We start from the raw sequence: 24,168 nt of genomic DNA, 5'->3' as shown, positions 1-24,168 counted from the left end.
TTCTTGTTTTTGCATGGCCAGGATGTAGCTTACTGTGCAGAGGTAAGTATCACAATACCCTACCCACTTTTGCTTCAGGCCTTGCTCACCAGGTATCTACTGCGCAGCTCCCGGAAAGTTGCTCACAGGCCAATTGGGACTGAGAGGAAAAGAAAGGTTCCCATCCCTGCTCCAAAACTCTTAGAAACATACCTTTTTTGGATGCTTCAAAACTATCATAGAGATTTATCTTCTGAGTATCGTATGTTAATGTAGTGTTTGGCAACAGAGTTCTGTTTCTATTGATTGTGTTCACAGCAAATCTGAAGGCCAGTTCTTCTGCTCCCATTGCTCCAGTTGGGCCAGATTCCACACATTCAAAAATACCCCCTGGAGAAATAAAAAGACAAGAGGGTGGAAATATCACTTAAAATGTCCAAGATCATCAAGTCATGACAACAGATTTTACAGGTAATGTACAGATTGCTCTGTTGATGTCTGGTTGTAAGGGGTTGGTTATTTTTTTTGGGGGGGGGTGTGTTATGCTTAGGTCACAATGCAAAAAAAGGAATCCAAATACATATGTATATCATGAACTGTGGGCAAGCCGCAGGTCTTCCTGTTATAGACCTGCTGGGATTGACAAGGCATCTGACCCTCACCTGAATCTCATAGCTCTCCTGACGAGTGCTCTGGTCTGCCTACCAGATACCAGGCACTCTACTATTCAAATTAGGCCCCAGTGTTTGTTACAATCCCCTTATCAATTAAGTAATCAATTTTAATCTAGAATTTGAATTCTTAAAGCTTTCTTATTTGTTAATTTGAGCAAGTAAACCACTGCTCTCACTTCATTACAAACAGTATTTCTACCTGCAACACACCTGAGCAAACCTGCTCCTCTTCCTTTCACAGATATTTTGTTGCCATTTGCAACTGTAGCTGCCTCTGATTAGTTACCATTTAACTCTTGGGGGAAATAATTAGCATCACACGTCATGTGCATGGAAGTTACCAAACCAATTAACCAACTAGAAGGATTACTGTTAATAGCACCAGTTTTCCTATAACTTGATATTGCTGGATAGTTTTGATGAACCGCAGAAGCATTTTCAGTTTGCTTTCTGTTGCCACTCTGGAACTTTTCTTTATTAGTGCCACTTTGTTTTGTACGATTCCTTGCACATGAAGGAAAACAACTTTTCTGCTTGTATATGTTGATAATATAATTTTGGTTACTGAGGACAAACAAGATTGTACAAAAACAAGATTGGGTGCAGGCCTGGCCAGGGCACAGGTGTCCTGACTGTGACAAAGGTGACCTGTGTGCTTGCTTGCTTGCTTGCTTGCTTGCTTAACAGCTGTTGGGAATTTCAAGGTCCCTGCTCTCACTTCTTATGGTCTTTGTACTGGACCTGGAGACTCCAATAGAGAGCTTTATATTTTAGGAAGACTTTGGAAAAACTGGTTGACAAATCTTATCAGTTGCGGACGTATGAGCGGATTTTATTTGCTGCTATTCTGGGCTCCTGGTGCACCAGGGTTTACACCAGCGTAATAGAGTTAGCCAGGACGCCAGAAGGGATACAATTTATGAGCCTTCTCCATTATCTGCACAGCAGGGGGTGTTCAGTCAACAGTGCAAAGGCTGAGCTGAAGCATTCCCTGCTGGTTACCTGCTTTCAGCAATAGGAATCACTGTTTGGTAGTACCCAATTGGTTAGCTGTCAGATTCTAGATCTCCCTATTGGTGGCTCTTAGGTAATTCACAAAATACAGAGTCCATTCATAAAACACAGCGTTCATTCATAAAGCAGTAACATAAATCTCCATTGATACATATTGGGTGTATATTTCAGCGGTTGAACGTACAGGTTGATGGCCATGCTGCAGTGTAGTGCTTATGCGACTGAATAAAAGCTGGCAAGGCTCATTGTCTTGGGGTTTGGGGGGGAGAGAGGTGACAAAACTGATTTCCAATAATTTTGGGAGGGGGAGACTACCCACTGGGGAGCGGGCAGGCTGGTGAGGCCCCCTAGATTTAGAGGCCCTAAGCTTCAGCCTACTTAACCTATACATAAACCCAGCACTGGGACCCTGTCTGTTTTCAATGGCTTTGCAACCTGTGTGTGGATTGATTTGCTTTCTTTCTTTCTTTCTTTCTTTCTTTCTTTCTTTCTTTCTGGGATCTCACATGTGTCAAGGTATCTAGTGGGTGTCAAGGCTCACTTTATAGGACGGCATCTGAATGAAATTCGGACATGAGAAACAAGTTGAAACGACATGACACAAAAAGAGCAAAGCATACAGGCAGTAATGGGCACTTTGTAAGTCCCTCATCACTCTGCTAATTAGTATATTATCAAAGCCCCAGAGAGGTTTAGCTTAGCAAACTGCCTCCTTGCTTCAGCCTCCTGTCTCATCACTAGCAGAAAAGTGGAGTGTTTATGTTTGTTTTTTCTACTGCCAAACCTATAAGAACCCACCCCTTGGGAAATGGATAGTGAAATTACATGAAAGCAAAAAAAAATCACATACTGTGAAAGAAAGTGAGGAAATTGCTGTTTAAAATGGTACCTCGTTAGATCTCACAAAGATCCAATGATTAGAGCATGATATTTAAAATGTGCAGATACAAACTGAGCGAGCAGGAAAAGAATTTTCTGCAAATGACTATAATGGGACAATATGAAAGGGACCACAAAAGTTATAAAGAGAGAAGGGAAAAGAAATGGGTCACTCCAGACAACAGTCAGGTGGTGTTAAACAAGAAAAGGGGCAGAGAAGCTGAATAATTGACTAATGCACATATGAATATGAGGGGAAGATGAATATGCTGCAGGTTAATGGACAGAGACATATTCAAGAATTTCTAGTCTCATTAGCAATCCTCTATACTCAGGGCTTTACCAAGGTATTTACTAAGATATTTGAAATCGCACTGCATCCTGAAGATAGATTCTGTTTTGATTTCAGCAGTCTCAAAAAAAAAAAAAAGTTTTGCAGCAGAACATGGGCAATTATTCCCTTTGCTAGATACCAACTGACAAGGAGAGGAAAAGCATGTTTGTTAAAAATGATCAAGACTTTTAAAAAGGGTATTTGGGGTTTTTGTTGAGGCAATGATAACACTGTGAATAAATAAATCCAGGCACACTGGATGGGTTATGAAATAGAATATTATATCCAAACTGACAATAGATTCATATCAACAAAAAGGCAAATTTAATGGGATTCCACCCCCCACCCCCCATGAAATGTACACTTGGAAAAGCATCACAGTTCTTTTACATCTTAATCAAAAGCTCTGCACAACACTTCTGCCCATCACAAACGCACAGCATTCTTCCTGCTATGGAATATATTGCTACTTCTGTGCTCCTGTTTGTATAAATTGTCCCTTAGTTGCTGGATTTAGAGAATCACGAGTCACAAGCATTAGTAGAACTGATAATAGGCTTGACCACCATGTCCGTAGCAATATTTTCCTTCCTACGAAATGGGAGGGGGAGGGGGGAATCTATGATGCACTAAATTACCCCATACTACCAGGCCCTGCCTTCCAAAAGGCTGTCATGAGTCTTGTTAGTCGATCTAAACTTGTCAGTTGCTTTCCCTACCATTGTTGTGCCTATTCATGACAGCAGTATTAATAACCAAGTAAGGCATGCAACACATGTTCTCAGATAAACAAGGAGAGAGAAAAGTAATAAATCTCGCAATTCTAAAGTAGAAAAGCTGCCAAAACCCTGGCCTATCTCTGTCTCACAGCTTGAAGGAGGCAGAAATGTGACTTGTCCGATTTCCAGGGCATCCTTTGGGACTGAAATAGGACCTTTATCCAAAACTGCCATGGCTCAAATAATCTAAAATAGCTACTTAAAATCCACTTAAAATCCACCATTTTTACACCCGAAAACCAGGGCATTTCACTTTCCTGGTGTATGGAAAGACTATCTTATTTGCATTCAAAGCTTTGAACTTAATACATGACACTGTGGTTGCAATCAAAACCATTCAAGGACCATGGTAACCCTGTATGCTGCATTTAACAATAAAAGTTAAAAGGTAAAGGACCCCTGGGCAGTTAAGTCCAGACAAAAGTGACTATGGGGTGTGGTGCTCATCTCGCTTCAGGCAGAGGTAGCTGGTGTTTGTCCATGAACAGCTTTCCGGGTCCTGTGGCCAGCATGACTAAACCACTTCTGGTGCAACAGGACACCATGACAGAAGCCAGAGTGCAACGATTGCCGTTTACCTTCCCACTGCAGCAGTACCAATTTATCTACTTGCACTGGTATGCTTTCAAACTGCTAGGTTGGCAGGAGCTGGGACCAAGCAAAGGGAGCTCACCCCGTTGCGGGGATTCAAACCACTGACCTTCTGATTGACAAGCCCAAGAGGCTCAGTGGTTTAGTGCCACCCTTGAATTTAACAATAAGCAGCCAGGGACAACAGCATATGGAATGTGGTCCAAGGTTTCTTATCAAGCTGGAAATTGTTAGACAAAAGATCTGCAAATTCATGCCAGAAAATACACATGCCTTAACACTGACCAAATTCTTTATAAAATATGTGCCATATTAATGAAAATAGGCTCTTCTGAAAGCAAGAATCACCACCTCCTGACTACTTATGATGTTGGGGTCCTATGTTTCATTTATCTAAGAAAATCACATCAAAATAACTGAACACCACTGTGAAGAACTGTTTCAACTGTGTTGTGTTCTATTTTGTTTGTAAAATAGTTGTCTTCTGCTTTTAGTAGATGTGTTCCAACCAAGATGTCCAACAGTTTACAGGCAGCAGTGGACTTGGGGCTTTCAATTTTCAACAGCACCCTGTGCGATGCCAACATTCAGTGTGCCCTTACCTCTTGCCTTCCATTCTAAGTCATTGTTGGGGCACCCAGCTCTCTGGAGGAGATTTTTGTGGGCAGCAAGGGAGCAGAGATGAAGGAGAAGTCCGCTTGTTCAAGTTGAAATCTGGTCCAGTGTTGAATATAACTCATTTACTTGGTGGCAGGCACAGAGTAGAAGGGGTTGGATTAGCTCATTTGCTGATCTATCCTTCTTGACATAGTGTAGGCTGCAGACCATGTGACCACAACCACCATAAGTTTTATGGACCCAATCAGCTGGGAAGCTCCTCTTGAGCATGCCCTACTGAAATGAGTAAGTGCTCACAAAACTACCATATAGTATTTTATGGATCTTCTGAGCCCATTATATCATCTCTGGCTACCTGCAATTTCACAGTAAACATACAGTAACCATAAATGGGAATTAGTTTGCCCTCTCGATGACAGGATATTACTTTACATGAGGTACCACAAGCTGTTGTCTTGGCACTGCCATATCTAAAGCAGATGTGTCCATAGGAAAGTTTAGTAAGACAGACTGAAGTGTTTTATGAATGCTAGTACAGAGGAAGACATGTGATAACCCTTCGTCACTGACTTCCATACCATTCTTATCTTCTTGAGATACTAATAGGGTGCTGATTTAAAGGGCAAATGAATTTCCTAGTGCCCCATTGAAACACGTATTTCAGGCTACCTAGTGCCTATGCAAAAGCATATCAGAAATGCATACCACATTCTGACCGCTTCTGTATTCTGCCCTCTCTAGCAGATGGGGAACATGAAATAGATGTTTCACATAAAACCTGAAAGCTGCCACTGACCACTTGAACAGTCACACTCAAATGAATTCCAAATGATGCCAGGCATGATAAAGATGGCTAAAATAACCTGATACAAATGCTAATGTATAACTCCTGGGTTCCTAATGGCATCTCACTGAAATGGCTGAAGGATTCTATCTAACCTTTGAGAAATGAACTTTCAGTATGCAATGGAACGTGCACATCATGTCACATTACAACGTAATTATGAACCAGATGGATTGGAAGATCATAAATCATGCTAATTCAGTAGGCTGCCTACAGACCTGATCATATTTCAAGGAGAACCAATGAAATAAAGGGGATCTCAGTTAAATGTGAATTAAAATAGTCATGTCTATTTCAGTGGGTCTAATCTAAGCATGTTTCAGTTGGGATTCAACCTACTGACTCTAAAATAGGACCTCACTTGTGTAGAGTTAAACATCCAATACTTGTCACGGTATCTGAAAATAAGTTCACATTATCCGTGGTGAAAAAGAATGGTCCTGTTTAAACATATTATGAAACTTTAGAGGAACATATTTCTAAATTCATTAAAAAGGGGTTTAAACAGGGATTTATATAACAGAGCCATTTCCACCCCCACCATCCATCTTTATTTTCTGTCCGGAAGTGATTGGTATGCAAATATTTTCTCAGATACACTGATTATATGTACATAATTAAATCCTATCTTGATTCAGAAAAAGACCAGAGAGACAGAATCAATTGAGTTCTGCAGAGTCATATGCACCAAAGGAAAAGCAGTCAGCTTGCAGTAGGGCTGCTCTATTAGGGTGAATGGGGGGCACTGTCCCACCAGCCTTCGTCTACCCTCAACCAGCTCACACTTGCCTGTCTTCTAAATTATAATCAGCCCAAAGAATGGAAGTGACTGCCAGCTTCCTCCTCAGTCCCGCTGTTTTCCTTGTAAATGTTTGCAGGGTAGGATGGGGGCAAAAGTAGAATGAGTTGCCTCTGTCCGGCATTGGCTCTGCCGCCACCTACTGGCAGTCTCCCTGACTTCTCCCCTACCAGTCTCAATGGACACCAGCCCCCATGGTTGGCATGGTACACAAAAATAATTTTAAAAACTTTATTTACCAGAACCCTTTCAAGACAAAACAACCCACCCTACTAAAAAAAAGGGGGGGAATTCTGGCTCAGCTACTTTTTCACTTCTTTCTTTTTGGAAAAAGTGAATGAAAAATACTCACCCTACTTAGATTTTTCTTCATATTTTTATCTGCTAAAGTCCAGTGCTGAAATGGGAAAAAACTACATTCTTCCACTGAGCAAGTGTAAATATATTGCTACCATAATTTTAAAAGAAATATGGCTTTCACCACATTAAGAGTTCCTGTGCATGCTCTGAGCAATATAGAGGGACCTTGGGGCAAACTGCAATAAACATTTTTGAGAATTACTCATAATCTAAACAAGACTAATATATATGGTTTGAAGAATTTTTTAAAAAGTGGAAATTAACACACACTGATGGGAGTACGGCTGTAAGCATAATAAAACAGTATTGCAGATTTTCAGTTTTGCTAACTTTTACCATTCAACGTTTCCTTCTGCTAAGATATTAATGGCCCATGACCACAAACAATCAACAAGCTCATTTACATTATGCAAAGTAGGATTACCCCATCTTCTTTCTGGTCTTTCACTTTACACAGCACAGCTTGCTCGATGACATGTTTAGTGCCTGCTTTTCTGAATGACAGCCACTGATAGATAGATATATACACACACAAACATTTTTTTCTCTTCACCCCATCCATGCTTTACAATACAGTACAGTATTTAGTGGCACCACTTTTTCACATAAGAGGTGTGCGTTCTTTCACATTCAATGAGTGTAAAATCTATGTTCACAATAGTAAAGCTATACAATTTAGCAAGAGTGTAGTCTTTCACACAGACACTTGTACATGTGTAGATACAGCTTCTACTTATGTTCAGTATAACACGTGAATAAGCACAGACAGTGTATGCTGTATTTTCTCTATAAGCTGAGCTTTCCTTCAATCAGAACTCGCCAGAATTCAGTTCTGTCGTATCTCAAGTAGGCGCCATTGCCTTTCTAAGAGAACAAGGGAGATGTTCATGGTGAGTTCCAGAACCTCTTTTTTCTAGAAAAATAGCACTGTCATTCTCAACAGTTCAACAGTATCTAAAGAAGTGTGCATGCACATGAAAGCTTATACCAAGAGCAAACTTAGTTGGTCTCTAAGGTGCTACTGGACAATTTTTTATATATTTCGACTGCGTCAGACCAACACAGCTACCCACCTGAATCTGTCAACAGTTCAGTTCAGCATACTAGATATTAATATGATTTCGAGTTTCTGCCACATAATTAGCTTCTGATGTTGCTTGTTTTATTTTTTGGCATTTTTAAAGTTTTGCAGTGATTTTCTATTTGTTCACCATCTTGTGAATCCCTGGAATTTAAAACTGAGTTCTAAAGAGTCTCTATGGCTCATATAGTGCAAAAGGAACCCAACTCTCAGTTTTTCAAGGTTTGTGTGGCAGCTCTTTTTACATGATTCTGTAAAGTCTGCTTCTGGAAAACATAACTCTCTGTATCACCCATTATTTGGGTTCTCCCCCCCCCCTTTCTTTTTTAACCAAAACAGAATAATCAGGACAATCGACAGACAAGTCATCGTACAGAAACAAACACAACATTTACTGCTACCTGTCTATGGTACTTCTATGCACTTGCTGCAGATGTTGGTTAGCCTGAGCCATTAATGCTTACACAGAAAACAGGATTTTGATTACCAGTCCATTATGATCCTTTGGGGAGCCCTTAAGATTCAGACTTCTCTGTCAGCACAGCATTTTTCCCCATCAGTGGTGGTAAAGAGTGAATTTCAAAGCAGGTTCTGCTGAACCACTTAGCTTGGCAATCTTTTCTTTTCAGGCCATAATGGTTTTTGATATGCTTGCAAAGGGGTAGCTGGTTATGTTTTCCTTGATAGACCATTTCTCTAAGTATCCATTTCCAGGCCCATGGAGGATTCCCTAATGCTAATGAGGCTTTTTGTTATGCAGTCACAGAGTGGTATTTACATTCATGCAAATGGGAGCAATATTATCCCACACTTAAAAGACAAGCAGGACCATCATTCAAAGCAAATATCTCTGTGCAAGGGTGTATACTACTGAACGCTTAAAGGTGGACATGTGAACATATGGGCAGACAAATGGCTTTCAGCTCATACATTCAGGGTGGCTTCAGACATTACTGTTTCAGAAACTTTATAGACCCATAGTGCATTCCTGTTAAAATGCTAGTGCCAGAATAGCATTATCAGTGCTATTTTTCTAGAAAAAAGAGGTGCCAGGACTCACCATGAATGCCTCCCTTGTTCTCATATAATGGCAATGGCACCCACCAGAGGTGCCAAAACTGAGTTCCGGATGAAAACTCTGTGCATTATGGTTATAAAGCATGGCTCCCTGCTGAGTGTACCCACAATAAACTTTAGTGGGTTGTTCTATAACAGGGGTAGGCAACCCTAAGGCCCAGAGGCCAGATGCGGCCCAATCACCTTCTCAATCTGGCCCGCAGATGGTCATGGGAATCAGCGTGTTTTTACATGAGTAGAATGTGTCCTTTTATTTAGAATGCATCTCTGGGTTATTTGTGGGGCATAGGAATTCATTATTATTATTTTCAAAATACAGTCCAGCCCACCGCATGGTCTGAGGGACGGTGGACCAGCCCACAGCTGAAAAAGGTTGCTGACCCCTATTCTATAACATGGACCGGCTAAAAATATAGAGGGTGGGCTGGGCCCTTTAAGGAGTGTGTAAGGATCATACCAGGAATCCCAAAAGCTGTAAGTGAAAGCGTAAGCCTTCTGCTATTCTCTTACTCTAAACTAGTGTTCAGTAGCTGTCAGGGACTGGGCAGAGGAGAAATGGTGGAGACCACCTCCCCATCCTGATCCTTCCAGGGAGGAAAAAGAATAAGACAGTATAGATTTACAACAGGGGTTTGCGGGAGGTCACAGCTCAGAGGCAGATGAGGGGGAAAGTTGGGAAATAATGGGAGAGGAGGAACAGGCAGAGCTGGAGCAGCAGTTGGTTGTCACGTTGTCATTAGAAAGCATTCCAGACCCTCCATCTCCCAGAACCCAGCAAGCCTTAAAAGTAGGGGAGCAAATAGCTCAAAGATGGAGGGCACATAGCAGCACCCGTAGAAGTAACAAATGACGAAGTGGGAGAGACGGGGGATGAAGATTCACTCAGGAAAACGCCATTATCCAAGAGACTGGGTTCTATAGCCTCTCTCTGTAAAGATTGAAATAAAAAAGGACAGGAATAAACTTTTCCTTGTCTTTATACTTTCCTGGGCAACCAGCCAGGAGCCGCTGACAGCATCCTGACAGTAGCACACTGCCTTCAAAACCTGAGGCTCCATTCAGCCACCATAGCTAAGAGCCAACAATGGACCTAACCTCTATGAATTTACATAATCCTCACCTACATTGTTGATCATTAATCAATTCAATAAATCAACTCTATAGAAATATATAACTAAGTTTGTTCTTGGTAATGAGCTTTCATGTGCATGCACATTTCTTCAGATACCTACCTAAAGCAACTCTGTGTTAGTCAGTAGTGGGTAACCAGTGGTCCTACATATGTTGTTGAACTTCACTTCCCATCAGTCCCAGCTGGCATGGCAAATAGTCAAACAGGATGAGAGTTGTAGTGCAACAACTTCTGGAGGGCCACAAGTTCCACATTCCTGTGAACAAGTACTGTCTTTTGTCTGCCTGTAATCTATTGCCAATCAATTGCACTGAGGAACTGTGAAGTCTCATAAGAGGCAGGGGAATAAATCTCCCTTATCTACTCTTCCAACACCACTTCCAACACCTCTTTCATGCCCCCATCACTTGTCATGTTTTCCTAAACGAAAGAGATCTAAAATGCCTTGCAGGGCGTGTGTGTTCCCCTTGTGTGCTGGTTTCAACTCTTCTTTTGTGGTTTCTTTCATCCTTTCACAACTGGGAAACTATTATTTAATTTCAATTTAATGAAACTAGGAGCATCCTCTTCTAAAGCACCTGGTTACTCACATATTAATTCCCTTACACGTGTTGTAATAACCATGTGTTGTTTTTTTTCATCATCATCTCATCTTAATACTTTTGCATTGTTTTTAACTGTATTAGCTTCTGTAAGGTGCCTTGAGAACTCTGCAGAGGTGAAGTGTGTTGTGTTCTGTTTGTTTTATAAAGAAATAAGACTGGAGTTGAAGTTGATTTCCAAACTCCTAGTTAATAAGGACTTTATCAGATACTAGATAATGGATGGTGTACTCCCTCCATCTCCAGTCCAGAATGCATTACAGTGGTGCCCCGCAAGACGAATGCCTCGCAAGACGGAAAACTCGCTAGACGAAAGAGTTTTCCGTTTTGGAGGTGCTTCGCAAAACGAATTTCCTATGGGCTTGCTTCACAAGACGACAATGTCTTGCGAGTTCCTGCTGGGGTTTTTTCCTCCCCCCCCCTTTTCTAAGCCGCTAAGCCGCTTATCAGCTGATCCGATCAGCAGATAAGCCGCTAAAAGCTGCTAATAGCGCTAATCCGCTAATCCGTCAATGGGCTTGCTTCGCAAGACAAAAAAACTGCTAGACGAAGAGAATCACAGAACGGATTGTTTTCGTCTTGTGAGGCACCACTGTACCCCACACTTTCCATTCTAATGTAACGTAATTGCCAATGTAACACTTATAACAGAAGGGAGAGGGGATTCATGTGAAATGGAATGTACAATCCCATATTTCCCTCCTGATTCCTTAACCACAAGAGTTGCCCCATAACCATGATTCCTAAAGACTACCTCTTCCTTCCAGGTATGTATTCTAGGACTGAGGTGTATAGAAGCTTGATGTTGTAGACTCTGATGCCAAGGAACCTATTCATGGATTAACCTTTTTTTCACCTTCTTCTAAGTGTAATTTTTGAATTTCTAGCAACTGTGACTGCAACAACCTTCTCATTTCCATCTTGATTCTTGCTTGATGTCCTTACAGTAAGGATAGCTCAGGAGAGGAACATATGCTGTTTTGAGAACAAGAAGTCCCAGGGTCAATCACAGATATCTCTAGTTAAAAGGATCAGGTAGCAGGTGATGGAGAAGTCCTTTCTCTGCTCAAGGCACTGGAGAACACACAACGCTGGACTAGAATGGACAAATAATCTGGCCTGCATTAAGGCAGCTTTGTGGACGCACACAATGTGCTGGAAGATGCTGTAATGTGCAACTTTGAAGACAGCTTTGTATCAATATTCTGATGCAGTAAGTGGTGCGTTTTAATTGGCATCAACATTGGCACACAAACAATTACAAAATTATCCATATGTTTGGAGACACTAAACCGAGCACTCTTCTACACTGAAACAAAGGGAGTGTTTTCCCTAAACAAGGAAGAAAAATAACACGCAGTGTGCCTAAGAAGTCAAAATATGTGCTTGAGCATACTGTTGTTTTCTTATTTGCTGTGCACAATGTACAGAGAGAATAACTGCTATGCTGAGTCTTGGGTATCTTTCTTTTATTAAAACAATCTCTCTTCCTAAATGAAAACAACTTCCAAACACTGTAAAATCTAATGAGCAATCACTCTTTGGAATAATAAAAGCATTTCTTGGATCCCTGGCGTGCAGAAGGATAGTATAATTGTTTTCCCCCCTATTTGGAAAATGTGTTCTTCTGACACAGGGTAGAGTATCATTCTTCTATAACAATACCAGGTGGAAAGAGTAAGTGCTGCACACAAAACAAAGGGTCAGCATTTTGTTATATACCATTTTATATACAACCAGCTATCATTCTCTAATAAAAGAGTGTGTTTCTTTTATATAGGGGTGGCCCAATACATTGGGCTGCCTGAGGCAAAGGACGTAATCCAACAGACTGACAGCTGAATCTTACTTCAACACTGGTGATGGGCACACCTGAGGACAGCAGCAGGCTAGCTTAGAGTGATGGACAGACAGCTGTCACCCCCTGGGATCTGCTGCCTGAAGCATTTGCCCCACTCTCCCTGGTGACAGAACTGGCCCTGCTGTTATAACGAGGCAGTGTTTAGCAGTGGCTCTATATTCTAGCTAATTTTGTAAAGCATATCATTGGGAAACCCAGTCAAACTAAAGTCCTTCTATTTAATGGGATGCAGCCTTTCTGGTTTTAGCAGGGCTAAACTGACAAACCACATATGCCACTACCTTTTATTAAAATGACATAATTGATTTGAACAGTTTCTCGCGGTTTCCTAAGGAAGTTGCTAGTTCAAAAATGTGTTTTAAACTGCCCTGAGCTGCTGGAAAAGTAAAGTATGTTTTTCAATAAATAAATAAAGTTTATTCAATATTTGCACATTAGAAGTCATAAAATAAGACAATCAATCAAAACAATTCTAAAGAAAATTTTCCATCAAGACCTGAGATGTTCCTTTTAAATCCTAAAGCAAATTAGGTTTTGTTCTAGTCTAGTACTGTCTCTACATAATCTGATTTTTTTAAAATAAAGATCTTACCTCCAGCTCTTCCTAAGGCATCAAAACATTTCCAAGCTACTAAATGCCTTTTGCTTCCCTCTTATTCAACCTATTCTGTCCTTCAAGTCAATTCCTGTGTCTCCTGAAGGTGCCCAGATAAGAAATGATAAGGTTCAGAACTACTCAAAAGTTTAATTTAATTGTATGTCATCTCCAACGCACATTATAACACTTTCAGGATGCATAGAAGATGTTTGACTTCAGAAGCAAATGAATCACAAGAGATACGTATTCATACTTTCCACCCTAAAACAGATTTTCACACTTTCCCCCAAGGGGAGCAGTAATTAAAACCTAATTATCATATTAGTGGTTATTACTGCATAATAATTATATATCAGCTGCTAACCATCTTAACCATTAGATTCTTAATGAAAGAAAATATCTGTTCAAACAGGGATTAGCCTGACCATTTGCATTTATGTGGATGGCATGCAGTTCTAAAGAAGCTTCACAGATTGTTTGCAAACAAAGACAAAGCTGCAGTTCTGAGTACTAGGTACCCAAGTACTAAACCAGCATGGCAGTGTAATACAAGGCCACTATCCCTTCCACCATGCACAAAGCTTCCAGTGTGAACTTGACCTCTACCTCTCTTTCAAATTGGAAACAGTGAAGGCCGTGAAGGTCCTGTGTGAGTGCCTGGAGACGGTTGGAGGATGGATGACGGCTAATGGATTGAGGTTGAATCCTGACAAGACAGAAGTACTGTTCTTGGGGGACAGGGGGTGGGTGGGTGCGCAGCCTGAGAGTCATTTTGGATTCACAGCTGTCCATGGAGGTGCAGGTCAATTCTGTGTCCAGGGCAGCTCCATTGGGTACGCAGGCTGAGACCCTACCTGCTCACAGACTGTCTCACCAGAGTGGTGCATGCTCTAGTTATTTCCCGCTTGGCCTACTGCAATGTGCTCTATGTGGGGCTACCTTTGAAGGTGACCCGGAAACTACACCTAATCCAGAATGCGGCAGCTAGACTAAGGACTGGGAGTGGCTGCTAAGACCACATAACACCGGTCTTGAAAGACGTCCATCGGCTCCCAGTACATTTCTGAGCACAATTCAAAGTGTTGGTGCTGACCTTGAAAGCCCTAAATGGCCTCAGCCCAGTATACCTGAAAGATCGTCTCCACCCCCATTGTTCAACTCGGACCCTGAGGTCCAGTGCCAAGGGCCTTCTGGCGCTTCCCTCCCTGCGAAAAGTGAAGTTACAGGGAACTAGGCAGAGGGCCTTCTCAGTAGTGGTGCCCACCCTGTGGAACGCCCTCCCATCAGTTGTCAAAGAAATAAACAGCTATATGATGTTTACAAGACATCTGAAGGCAGCCCTGTTTAAGGAAGTTTTTTAATGACTGATGTTTTAATGTATTTTTAATCTTTTGATGGAAGCCGCCCAGAGTGGCTAGGGAAACCCAGATGGGCGGGGTATAAATAATAATTGTTGTTGTTGTTGTTGTTGACCTGTTAGGCAGAGACCCAAGTGTGCTGAAACAACGTTGATTCTCCACCAGTCTTTTTTTTCCTTTCCCCAAGAAATATTTCTATTTAAATCATGAAACAAAAACAAAACAGGAAAATCTAATTGAGTTTTAGTTAGCAACACTTGCAGAGCTTCCACGTCTCCTATATTTATGGAATTTCAATAGCCATAAGTAGTCAGCATTATTTTCAAGGGCTGGTTGGTCATCACAAGTGGTCCAACATCAATCAACAAAGTCAATGGGTGATATTCAGCTAGGTTTTGCTCAAAGTAGACACACTGAAATTAATGGGCCTAACATAGTTGTGTTCATTAATTTCAGTATGTCTACTCTGAGTAAAACTTAGTCGAATACCGCCCAGTGTCTCAGAACATTCAGAATCTGGGGATGTTTGAGATTCAACAGCAAAGAGGAACTAGTCACAAGCAAAGACAAAACAGTTCAATTGAGAAAGCTACTTCCATCATCCTAATTTACTGATATTATTATTATTAGTAGTAGCAGCAGCAGCAGTAGCAGCAGTAAATGTATTACCCACCCTTCACCATCAGGTCCAAGCATGGGTTACAACAATTCAAAATTCAATACTACAAATAGTTAAGACAACTCACAGTCACAGGGCTATTCATTACAGAAGGTTCATGCTTTTGCCCTGTCCAATAACTGAACATCTCCCAAAGTAAAACAAAACTGCCATTTCAAGATTGACAACATTATTCAGTACACACTGTGCCTAATACATTATTTATCTAGTGCAAGAAAGGCTCTGCCTCACAGTCACGGCCACTTCATGAGCATGGTAGTTAAATGCATTTGTTTTCCCTCAAAAAAGGCTGGCTTATCACAAATATCTGGAGGATTTCACACTCAGTTGGCGGACAAAAAGTTTCAGTAAATACTTCTTGATGACAGAAAACTGGATAAAAATGTGTTATTAAAATTTATCAAGAAAGAAAAGGTCACACACTAAATTATATTTTGTTCTTTTCAGGGATGCCAAAACATTATTCTACTTTTCCTCTATTTTTGCCAGAATGCAGATAAGATTAGGCAGATTTTACTGTGTGTGCACACAGCAAGCAAGCACACATTTTGACTCCTGCTTCTCCCCAGTTTTTAATTATAAATTGACCGTTTTCTCAAAGGATTAAATTACTTTTATTTTAAAAAGGAGTCTTTAAACCCCTTGATGTACTTCATGGAAGGATTGTAACACGACAGCATTAGGTTTGAGGCGGAGGCCAGGGAAAAGTGAGCCCAGGGGGTGGCCCTGCCTCTTCCTTTCAGAAAGTGTGGTCATGAGGAAAGAGCTTCAAATTGCAAACTGACCAGAACAGAATTTAAGAAGGGGGTGGGGGGGAGAGAGCGCAACAGAGAAACTGAAATCGACTACCGTAGTTTGTCCATAATCCATATGAAGTTTGTCTGATGTTATTAGCAGGCCCCTATCTTGAATCCAGACACCGCTATGCCCAGAATTCTGTGAGAGACTATTGTGCAATTAACACAAGGCATTCTGAAATACCGGTTTGGATCATGGAAAGGGTCTTTCACAAACACTATAGTAACCATATTTATTTTGAAATTCACTTTCATTCATCAGTGAGATTCACTTCCAAGTAGGCAGAAAATGCTTGGAATGTTGCCTAAAAGCTATGTATCAAAATCCATCAAACACCGACGGACTTGCAGTAAGGAAACAAGCCTACAACGTGCCCCTCATGTATATATGGTGCAATTCTGAATTGCACCAACACAGTGCCCATGGGCATACATCCTCCGACTGCTGAAATTAGGCTTGAAACCTAATTGTGTTTTTTCAAACCTGATAGCAGCATGGTGGGAATGATTTTTGTGTTTGTGGGGGGACAGCTAGGAAAGGGAGCTTTTGCATGACATCTGCATCAATGCCAACCAAGTCAAACCAGGACCTGTGAGAATGCAGGTGTCCGGCTTCTGCTCCTCCCAGAGTTTCCTTTCTGCATTAAAACACAAGCAATGAAATATAACTTATAGTCAACATTGTTGTTCCCCAGGGTAATATGATGCCAAGAAAAGCATCTTAGAAATAATTCCTTTTCTGTATTCCATTTCCTCCCCCCCTTTTGTTATGATTATCCTTCCACGTTACATTGGTCACCTGCTCCAAACCCTTATGCTATAATTTTCTACATATTTCTAAAATTCATAAATTTGCTTAGTCACAAAACACAGCTTCCTTGACAGAAAATTACAAAAGTCAGTCTTAGGAATGCGAAAAGAACATAAAATTTGTTTTATTCTGATAATGGCACATTAAATAATGTCTAATGTTGTTCTAATTATAATGCGCACGCACACGAATGTATTGGCCTTACTATGAAAAGAACCTTACAAGATATTCTGCAAAATGATGGTTTTTCTAACTTTAGTAGGGAGAATTTTCTTTTAAAACACAGAACAACCTGAGAGAGGCGAAATCAATGGCTTAGCTTCAAGGATGTTGAGATTACTTTGTGGTATTTATAGTTATCGAGATAATTTAAATTAGATTTAAACAAAGTCATCTTAAGTTACAAGCCAATACTTATTAGCAGCCACCCTTAAAAGAAAAGCAGGTTTTCTGATGCAGGATATTGATTTCTTCAACTACTACTCACCCCCAACCTTGTGTCTCGATAATGCAATTCCAAACTAAAATGAGTCAGAGCTGTGGAAAGGCATACTCTGAACAAGCATTGACAGGTTGCTTGATATGCTGCTCATGCTTTGGAAACAATGAAGTGTGACATTTTGTGCATTAAGGTTGGCTGCAAGTTTCCCACAAAATAAAGTCAGAATTGTCTTCCCTCTCCACATCACCCCAGGGAATATGGGAGTTGGTTTATTCAATTTACAGCCCACCCTTCCACACCCACCCACACCCAAGGGGGGTTGTCCAGAAATCTGAAATAAAACACTCCAAATGCTGCTATAAAAACCCAATTGAATGCCAAACAATTACAAACAACAGACTGAAAAGTAAAAGCTGTGGGATACATCATTGACTATCATTCTTGCCCATGAATGACAGCTCCTTAAAACCTTAGGTGTAGTCAGTGTGATGCCCTCCAGATGTTTAGAGTACAACTCCTGGTGTTGCCCATATTGGCTGGGGCTGATTAGTTCCAAACATCTGGAGGCCCCCACCTTGGCTACCCCTGCCAAAATAAGTGACAAAAGAATACAGTTGCATTAAAACTCACCACAGCACAGACAAATCAAGAGACATGCCTGCTTCTATTGTACTTGACAAAAGCTTGAAGTTTCTCTATATTACTCAACATAAATAATATTAGCCTCATATATCATGCAGTTCTGAATATATCTCTCCCTTTCCCTTATGAGCACTGTGAAATCAAGCAAAGTTTCAATCAAGCCAGTCACCTTGGTTGCAGTTTAAATTTTGCATGTCACCTAAGAGCTTACATCCACATTTTACATCTGCTCTCTTCTGCCTCCCAGGTCTTTTCTTGTAAGCCAGCAGGGTAATGAAATTTGCAAATTCAGCAGTAGGCTGTGAGTTGATCCAGCCTTTTTTTTCTCTCCCCTTCATCTTTTTGGTCTTAAAGAGAACAGCTGGCGGACAGAATGGTGGAATTGAAAAAGTGGCACATGGATATCCAAAATCAATTATCCATGGTACATCTAACATTCTGGACCTGTTAATGGCAAATGTAATCAGAACTAGTTTCCTACTTGGCAATCTATGTTGGTTTTTTTGGAGGGGTGAAACTTTCAACACTGATGGGTTTTGGATATCAGCTGCTTCACCTCATAATGACCATGTAAACCATGTCCAGGTACGAAGGAGGCTGTGCTCTTTCTTGGAGAATTATGGCTCACCTCATCTAGTTCTCATCATCATTGATGAGCTGCTAAAATAGAATATGTAGGAAGGCTTGCTTTTGACTAGAGGGCTCTCAGCAAGGTCTCAGCCATAGCAAGTACAGTGGTACCTTGGTTGCTGAACTTAATCCATTCCGGGAGTCTGTTCGACTCCTGAAACCATTCAAAACCAAGGCGTGGCTTCTGATTGGCTGCAGGAGCTTCCTGCAGTCAAGCAGAAGCCACGTCAGACGTTTGGCTTCCAAAAAACGTTCGCAAGCTGGAACACTTACTTCTGGGTTTGTTGTGTTCCGGAGCAGATTTGTTCAGGAGCCAAGCCATTTGACAACCAAGGTACTCTACAAAAATACACAGTGGCACCAGTGGAAATGCTAAAGGTTTATTTTGTAATGGCCAAGCAAATAAGGAAGCTAAAATTGTTTTCAGGTTGTTTAAGTGGAATAATATCCTAGCAATACCAATTTCCAGGGATTGGCTTTAAAAAGATTGTTTCCATTTTAATAAGAAGTTATGTAATTTACACCTTTTGAACCAATACACAAACTAAAACACAACTAGCCTACAAAATTCCCACTTCTCCAAAAGATGCAATGCAGTTCTCCAACCAAATGATATGTTCCAAAACACCATATGTTATTAGAAAGTGGACTTAAAATTGTATACATTTGTGAAAATAATGTGAAAAAATGCATATAGGTCAAAACTGAATACAAAAAAATGTATATATTGGTCATAAAGGCAAGCATATGCATTTATGAATATATATATAATATTGTTTCATAAGGACTTAAAGAAACAAGAAACAGATCACTGTGGAAATGTGGAGAACAGAATTTAAGCACGGAAAAATGAGAAACAAACTGAAATTGAAAAATTTCTCCACCTCTACTTATACTACCTACAATGCTAGGTGTGAAGCATACACTCAGTGCCCAATTTTTTTGAGTGGAAAGTCTCCTTCTTCTTTGGCGATCACTCGTAGCTGAGTAAAATTGTCTTCCATGAACACAATCTTAACAGTGAGTCAGTAAGTGACTGTGGAGACCAATTCTGGATCCATACATCCTTCCACAGTGGGGACATAGGTTTCCAGGTGGGAGCTGTTCACGGTGAGGGTTTGCCAAGAGTGCCTTACTGTTAGCATGTTTTCCCCTTTTGTCCTGAGTTCGAGCATCTTCAAAGTCCATGGTAACTTTGGTAAAGGCTGTTCTCCAATTGGAGTGCTCGCAGGCCAGTCCCAGTTGTCAGTGCTTTTACTACATTTTTTTTTATTAGAATTGCCTTGAAAGAGTCGTTAAACCTCTTTTGTTGACCACCAGCATTATGCTTTCCATTTTTAAGTTCGGAATAGAGTAGTTGCTTTGGAAGATGATAGTCAGGCATCCGAACAACATGACCAGTTCAACGAAGTGGGAAGTAAGCCTATCCCTGCAATGTAATGCATAAGCCCCATCCTGATACTGCCTAATATTAACTGTATCATGCATTCCCTAGCAGGTTTCTAAAAACATTAGCTAAAGAAGCACAAAAGGAAAGAGGCTTCTGTACCTTGTGCAATGTGCACTGTGTGCTGTGCACACCTAGAATCAATGTCTGTTTGTTTGGAAAGCAAAGAAAGCTCTTGGGGAAGGAAAGCAGAAGGCACACAACAAAGCCAATTTTACACAACACAGCTTCTCTTGACCAGCAACAGCACTTCAAAATGACTCCCTACAGAAACATCTGTGTCACTGTGGTGTGACTTAAGCCTCTTTGGGTTGATGGACGACAGACTGAAACAGCCCAGCTAGTCTGCACAGCTAGTCCCCACCCCCCAGTGGTTCTCTGAAGAAGAACTTTTACAAATTGTTGTAAGTGTTTTTAAAAAGAAAATAGGCTGTTTTTTATAAGAAAACAGGTTCCTGGCTGGTGTACCTCAAAATAACAGAACATTTTTCTAAATCCCAACAAAAAAAGATGCCTTTGTGACTCCGCCGGCTTTCTGATCTTCAAAAGCACCAGGAGGTCTCCTAAGTCAGAGTTCATGCTTTGGTGATTGTAGTTTTGTCCAAGGGAAGCAGTTATAGGCAAGTCAAACAACTGTCAATGTTTACAGAAACAACATATTGAGGATCCCCACAAACAAAAAACCCCACATAATCCCATTCATGAAAATACCATGCTCATACCTTACCCCACACACACACACATACCAGGTTCTCAGTTTCTGTACATGTATCAAGTCAGACATGAGAACAAACTTCAGAATTACAGGTACACACTTTTCACTACAGCCATGAAGGAAAAGTGTCCTGTGTGACTGTGAAGTAGCACCTGCCTGCATGGTAAATGTGTGCATGTGCACACACACACACTTTAAAGCTGAAGAGAACCGACTCTACTATTGCCAGGTTTGCAAAAAATAAAATAAAATAAAAAATGACCTGTCTCTGCAATCCTTATTATGTAAAGAGTTACAGTGAATACTTTCCCAATATATTCATGCTTTTTAATGGTTGTGTTTTCCTCCAACACAGTCTTAAACAGCCTTAGTTATAGACTTTTTAAAAAAGTCAATGAACCATGTAATTAGAAGTTCGGTGGTGTTCTGCTTTAAACCTACAACTGGCCAATTATTTTATAAGAATATGTCTAGCATATCTACCCTAAAAAAAAAAAAGCTTTATTAAGTCTTACTGCGTTCAAAGGTGGGGGGGGGGTCACTATTGCTACAATCTGTAAACCATTTTTAGGGTTTACATATGGATATGCACCAAGATATATGGAGCTGTGGGTGTGTATCTCTGTATATAGAAGAAGAAGAAGAAGAGGAGGAGGAGGAGGAGGAGGAGGAGGAGGAGGAGGAGAAGAAGAAGAGTTTGGATTTGATATCCCACTTTATCACTACCCTAAGGAGTCTCAAAGCGCGTAACATTCTTCTTTCCCTTCCTCCCCCACAACAAACACTCTGTGAGGTGAGTGGAGCTGAGAGACTTCAAAGAAGTGTGACTGGCCCAAGGTCACCCAGCAGCTGCATGTGGAGGAGCGGAGACGCGAACCCGGTTCCCCAGATTACGAGACTACCACTCTTAACCACTACACCACACTGGCTCCCACACAGTACAGTCGTACCTTGGTTGTCAAACACCCTGGAACTTGGACGTTTTGGCTTCTGAATGCCACAAACCCAGAAGTGATAGTTCTGGTTTGCGAACGTTCTTTTGGAACCCGAACATCTGACAGGGCTTCTGCGGCTTCCAATTGGCTGCATGAGCTTCCTGCAGCCAATCAGAAGCCGCTATTTGGTTTTTGCACATTTTGGAAGTCGAATGGACTTCCGGAAAGGATTCCATTCAACTTTCAAGGTACGACTGTACTAAGTTAAACCTTATGCAGACTTTGCATACAGTTGAGTTTCATGTCACAATTCCAGTCTGTAGGCCTCTGAATGGTGGGTATTTACAGTCTTTACAAGGTTTTTTTAAAAAAAATAAAAAATAAATGGGTGCAATTGCACTGGTTTTTAAAATTGGGTTAGAGCAAAGCTGTGTTTCAATCTGTATTCCTACCTAGATGCTAATAATCTGTGGTCACTTAAAAAAAAGTTTTTATCCTCAATACTGTTGTGGAACTAAGCAAGAAGGCAGAAGATGATGGAGGTGTATGGAGAGTGAAGGGGAACAGTGTGATCTGTAAAAGTGCACTGAGGCTCACTTAGCTGCAGCAAGTTTAGTTTTCTAACCACTCTTGCCTAAGATGTCTGTAGCAGGGTGGTTGGGGAAAATTAACTGAGCAAACTTGAATTAAACAAAAGTGGGGGGGGGGGGGTTCAGACATTTTGACAAATCATGGTTAATGCAAGCTGAGATTCATAAGGCAACTTCAGACCATTGGTTTAAGGTCATGGTTTGTATTTGGCCAGGACAGAAAGATTACAGTTAAGTAAAACAAACTATGATTTAGTACTATCTCATCTTACCATAGCCAATATGAATTTTGCAACTATTCATCTTTCCCCAGTCCATGGATGGGGAATCTGTGGCACTCCAGATATGGTTGGATGTCAACTCTCATCAGCCCAAGCAGTGTGGCCAGTGGTCAGATGCGATGAGAACTGCAGGCAGCTGCATCTCAGAGGTCACACATTTCCCACACCAGCTCTGCTCTACAGAAACTTTCCCACTCCTTAGAAACTGTACTCTTCTATATCAGAGTGTTAAATATTCTCCTTCTATAAAATAGTGTTAAATATTAGCCTAAGCAAGCAATTAAGAGTTTGTAGTGGCATACAAAAGAATAGGAGGAAAAGATTTGGGCAACAGTGGCCATGAAGAAATGATCAGCACTGGAGTCCAATTTAACAAAATTCACCATGAGGATAATGTTAACACACATTTATCATCTTTATTTTTCTTAATAAAGTACAGCAGATATAAACTGTCAGGGGTTCAGGGACAGAGGCACAGGTGAGGGGGGAGACGGAGAGCGATGGGGAAGAATCCCAGGACAGTGAGGAAGAGGATGACAATGACTTGAGGTCTTCCATGAGTCTCTCAAGTGAATCGGAGGATTCCCAGAAGGGGGCGCCCCTGGTCAGGCCAAGGGGGGTCACAGGGGGGACTTGCCAGGAGCAGGGAAGCAGCAGGGAAACCCCGAGTGGGAGTGGGAGATTGGGGCCGGCTTCCCAGCAGGAACGGAGTGAAGAGGGTGGAGTTCCCAGTATGACACACGGAGCAGAGCAGGAAGGAGACAGGGGAAGGAGATCGGGGCAGGACGTCCTGCCGGAAGGGGCGGAGAGTAGTACAGGGAGTAGTGTGAGTGTCAAGAGGAAGGTCAGGGGTAGCGAACGCGCGCCAAGTTCAAATGTGGAGGCGCGCGGAAATGCAGAGAGCCCGGAGGAGGAGCCTGGCCCCAAAGCACGAAGGAGGGGGGAGCAGACATCTGAGGAATCCGCTTCAGGGGAAAGCAGGAGGGAAGGAACCCAGGGGGGCAGAAAGACCCTGCGGAAAAGGAAAGACAGGAAGAGGTGGACCAGCACAAGCCTCTTAAACTGGTGTAGGGGCGGGACCGATTCAGAGGGGACTTCAAATGTCTAAGGCTAAGAGACGCGGGGCTGCACGCCTCGGTTGTGGAACCAATAATGAACTGCAATAAACATCCTTGTATATAAGAAGATCTTGGCGTTGGTCTTTTGTGAGCTGAGACCTGAGGCAGCCCCTGACATAAACATATGCCATGACTCAGCAAATGTTATGCATTTTAAAATTCCATTCACATCAATGGGAGACTGTTAAGCCTCTGTTTATCTTGCCCTGAAAAATAAATGGGATTTTATAGTGCTTAACAGTAGCTGGGGGGGACGCGGGTGGCGGGGGGACACGGGTGGCGCTGTGGGTAAAACCTCAGTGCCTAGGACTTGCCAATCGTATGGTCGGCGGTTCGAATCCCCACGGCGGGGTGAGCTCCCGTTGTTCGGTCCCAGCTCCTGGCCACCTAGCAGTTTGAAAGCACCCCTAAGTGCAAGTAGATAAATAGGTACCGCTTTATAGCGGGAAGGTAAACGGTGTTTCCGTGCGCTGCGCTGGTGCTGGCTCGCCAGAGCAGCTT

The 24,168-nt window shown here is 41.6% G+C and overlaps 1 protein-coding gene across 4 annotated transcripts in view; it reads right to left on the bottom strand.

Annotated features, from left to right (window-relative positions):
• The window catches only part of GRIK2 (glutamate ionotropic receptor kainate type subunit 2), a 440,357-nt gene that overhangs the window by 270,764 nt on the left and 145,425 nt on the right, over positions 1 to 24,168 (bottom strand). For all 4 annotated transcript variants that reach the window (XM_083497629.1, XM_083497626.1, XM_083497628.1 and 1 more), the window contains exon 3: positions 193 to 369. In XM_083497629.1, coding sequence (XP_083353755.1) covers positions 193 to 369 — 177 coding nt within the window. The remainder of the gene's footprint in view (positions 1 to 192; positions 370 to 24,168) is intronic.

This window comes from Podarcis liolepis (assembly GCF_965112155.1).
Source record: "Podarcis liolepis genome assembly, chromosome: 3".
Lineage (NCBI taxonomy): Eukaryota > Metazoa > Chordata > Lepidosauria > Squamata > Lacertidae > Podarcis > Podarcis liolepis.
This window is presented reverse-complemented; position numbering and strand designations above follow the sequence as displayed.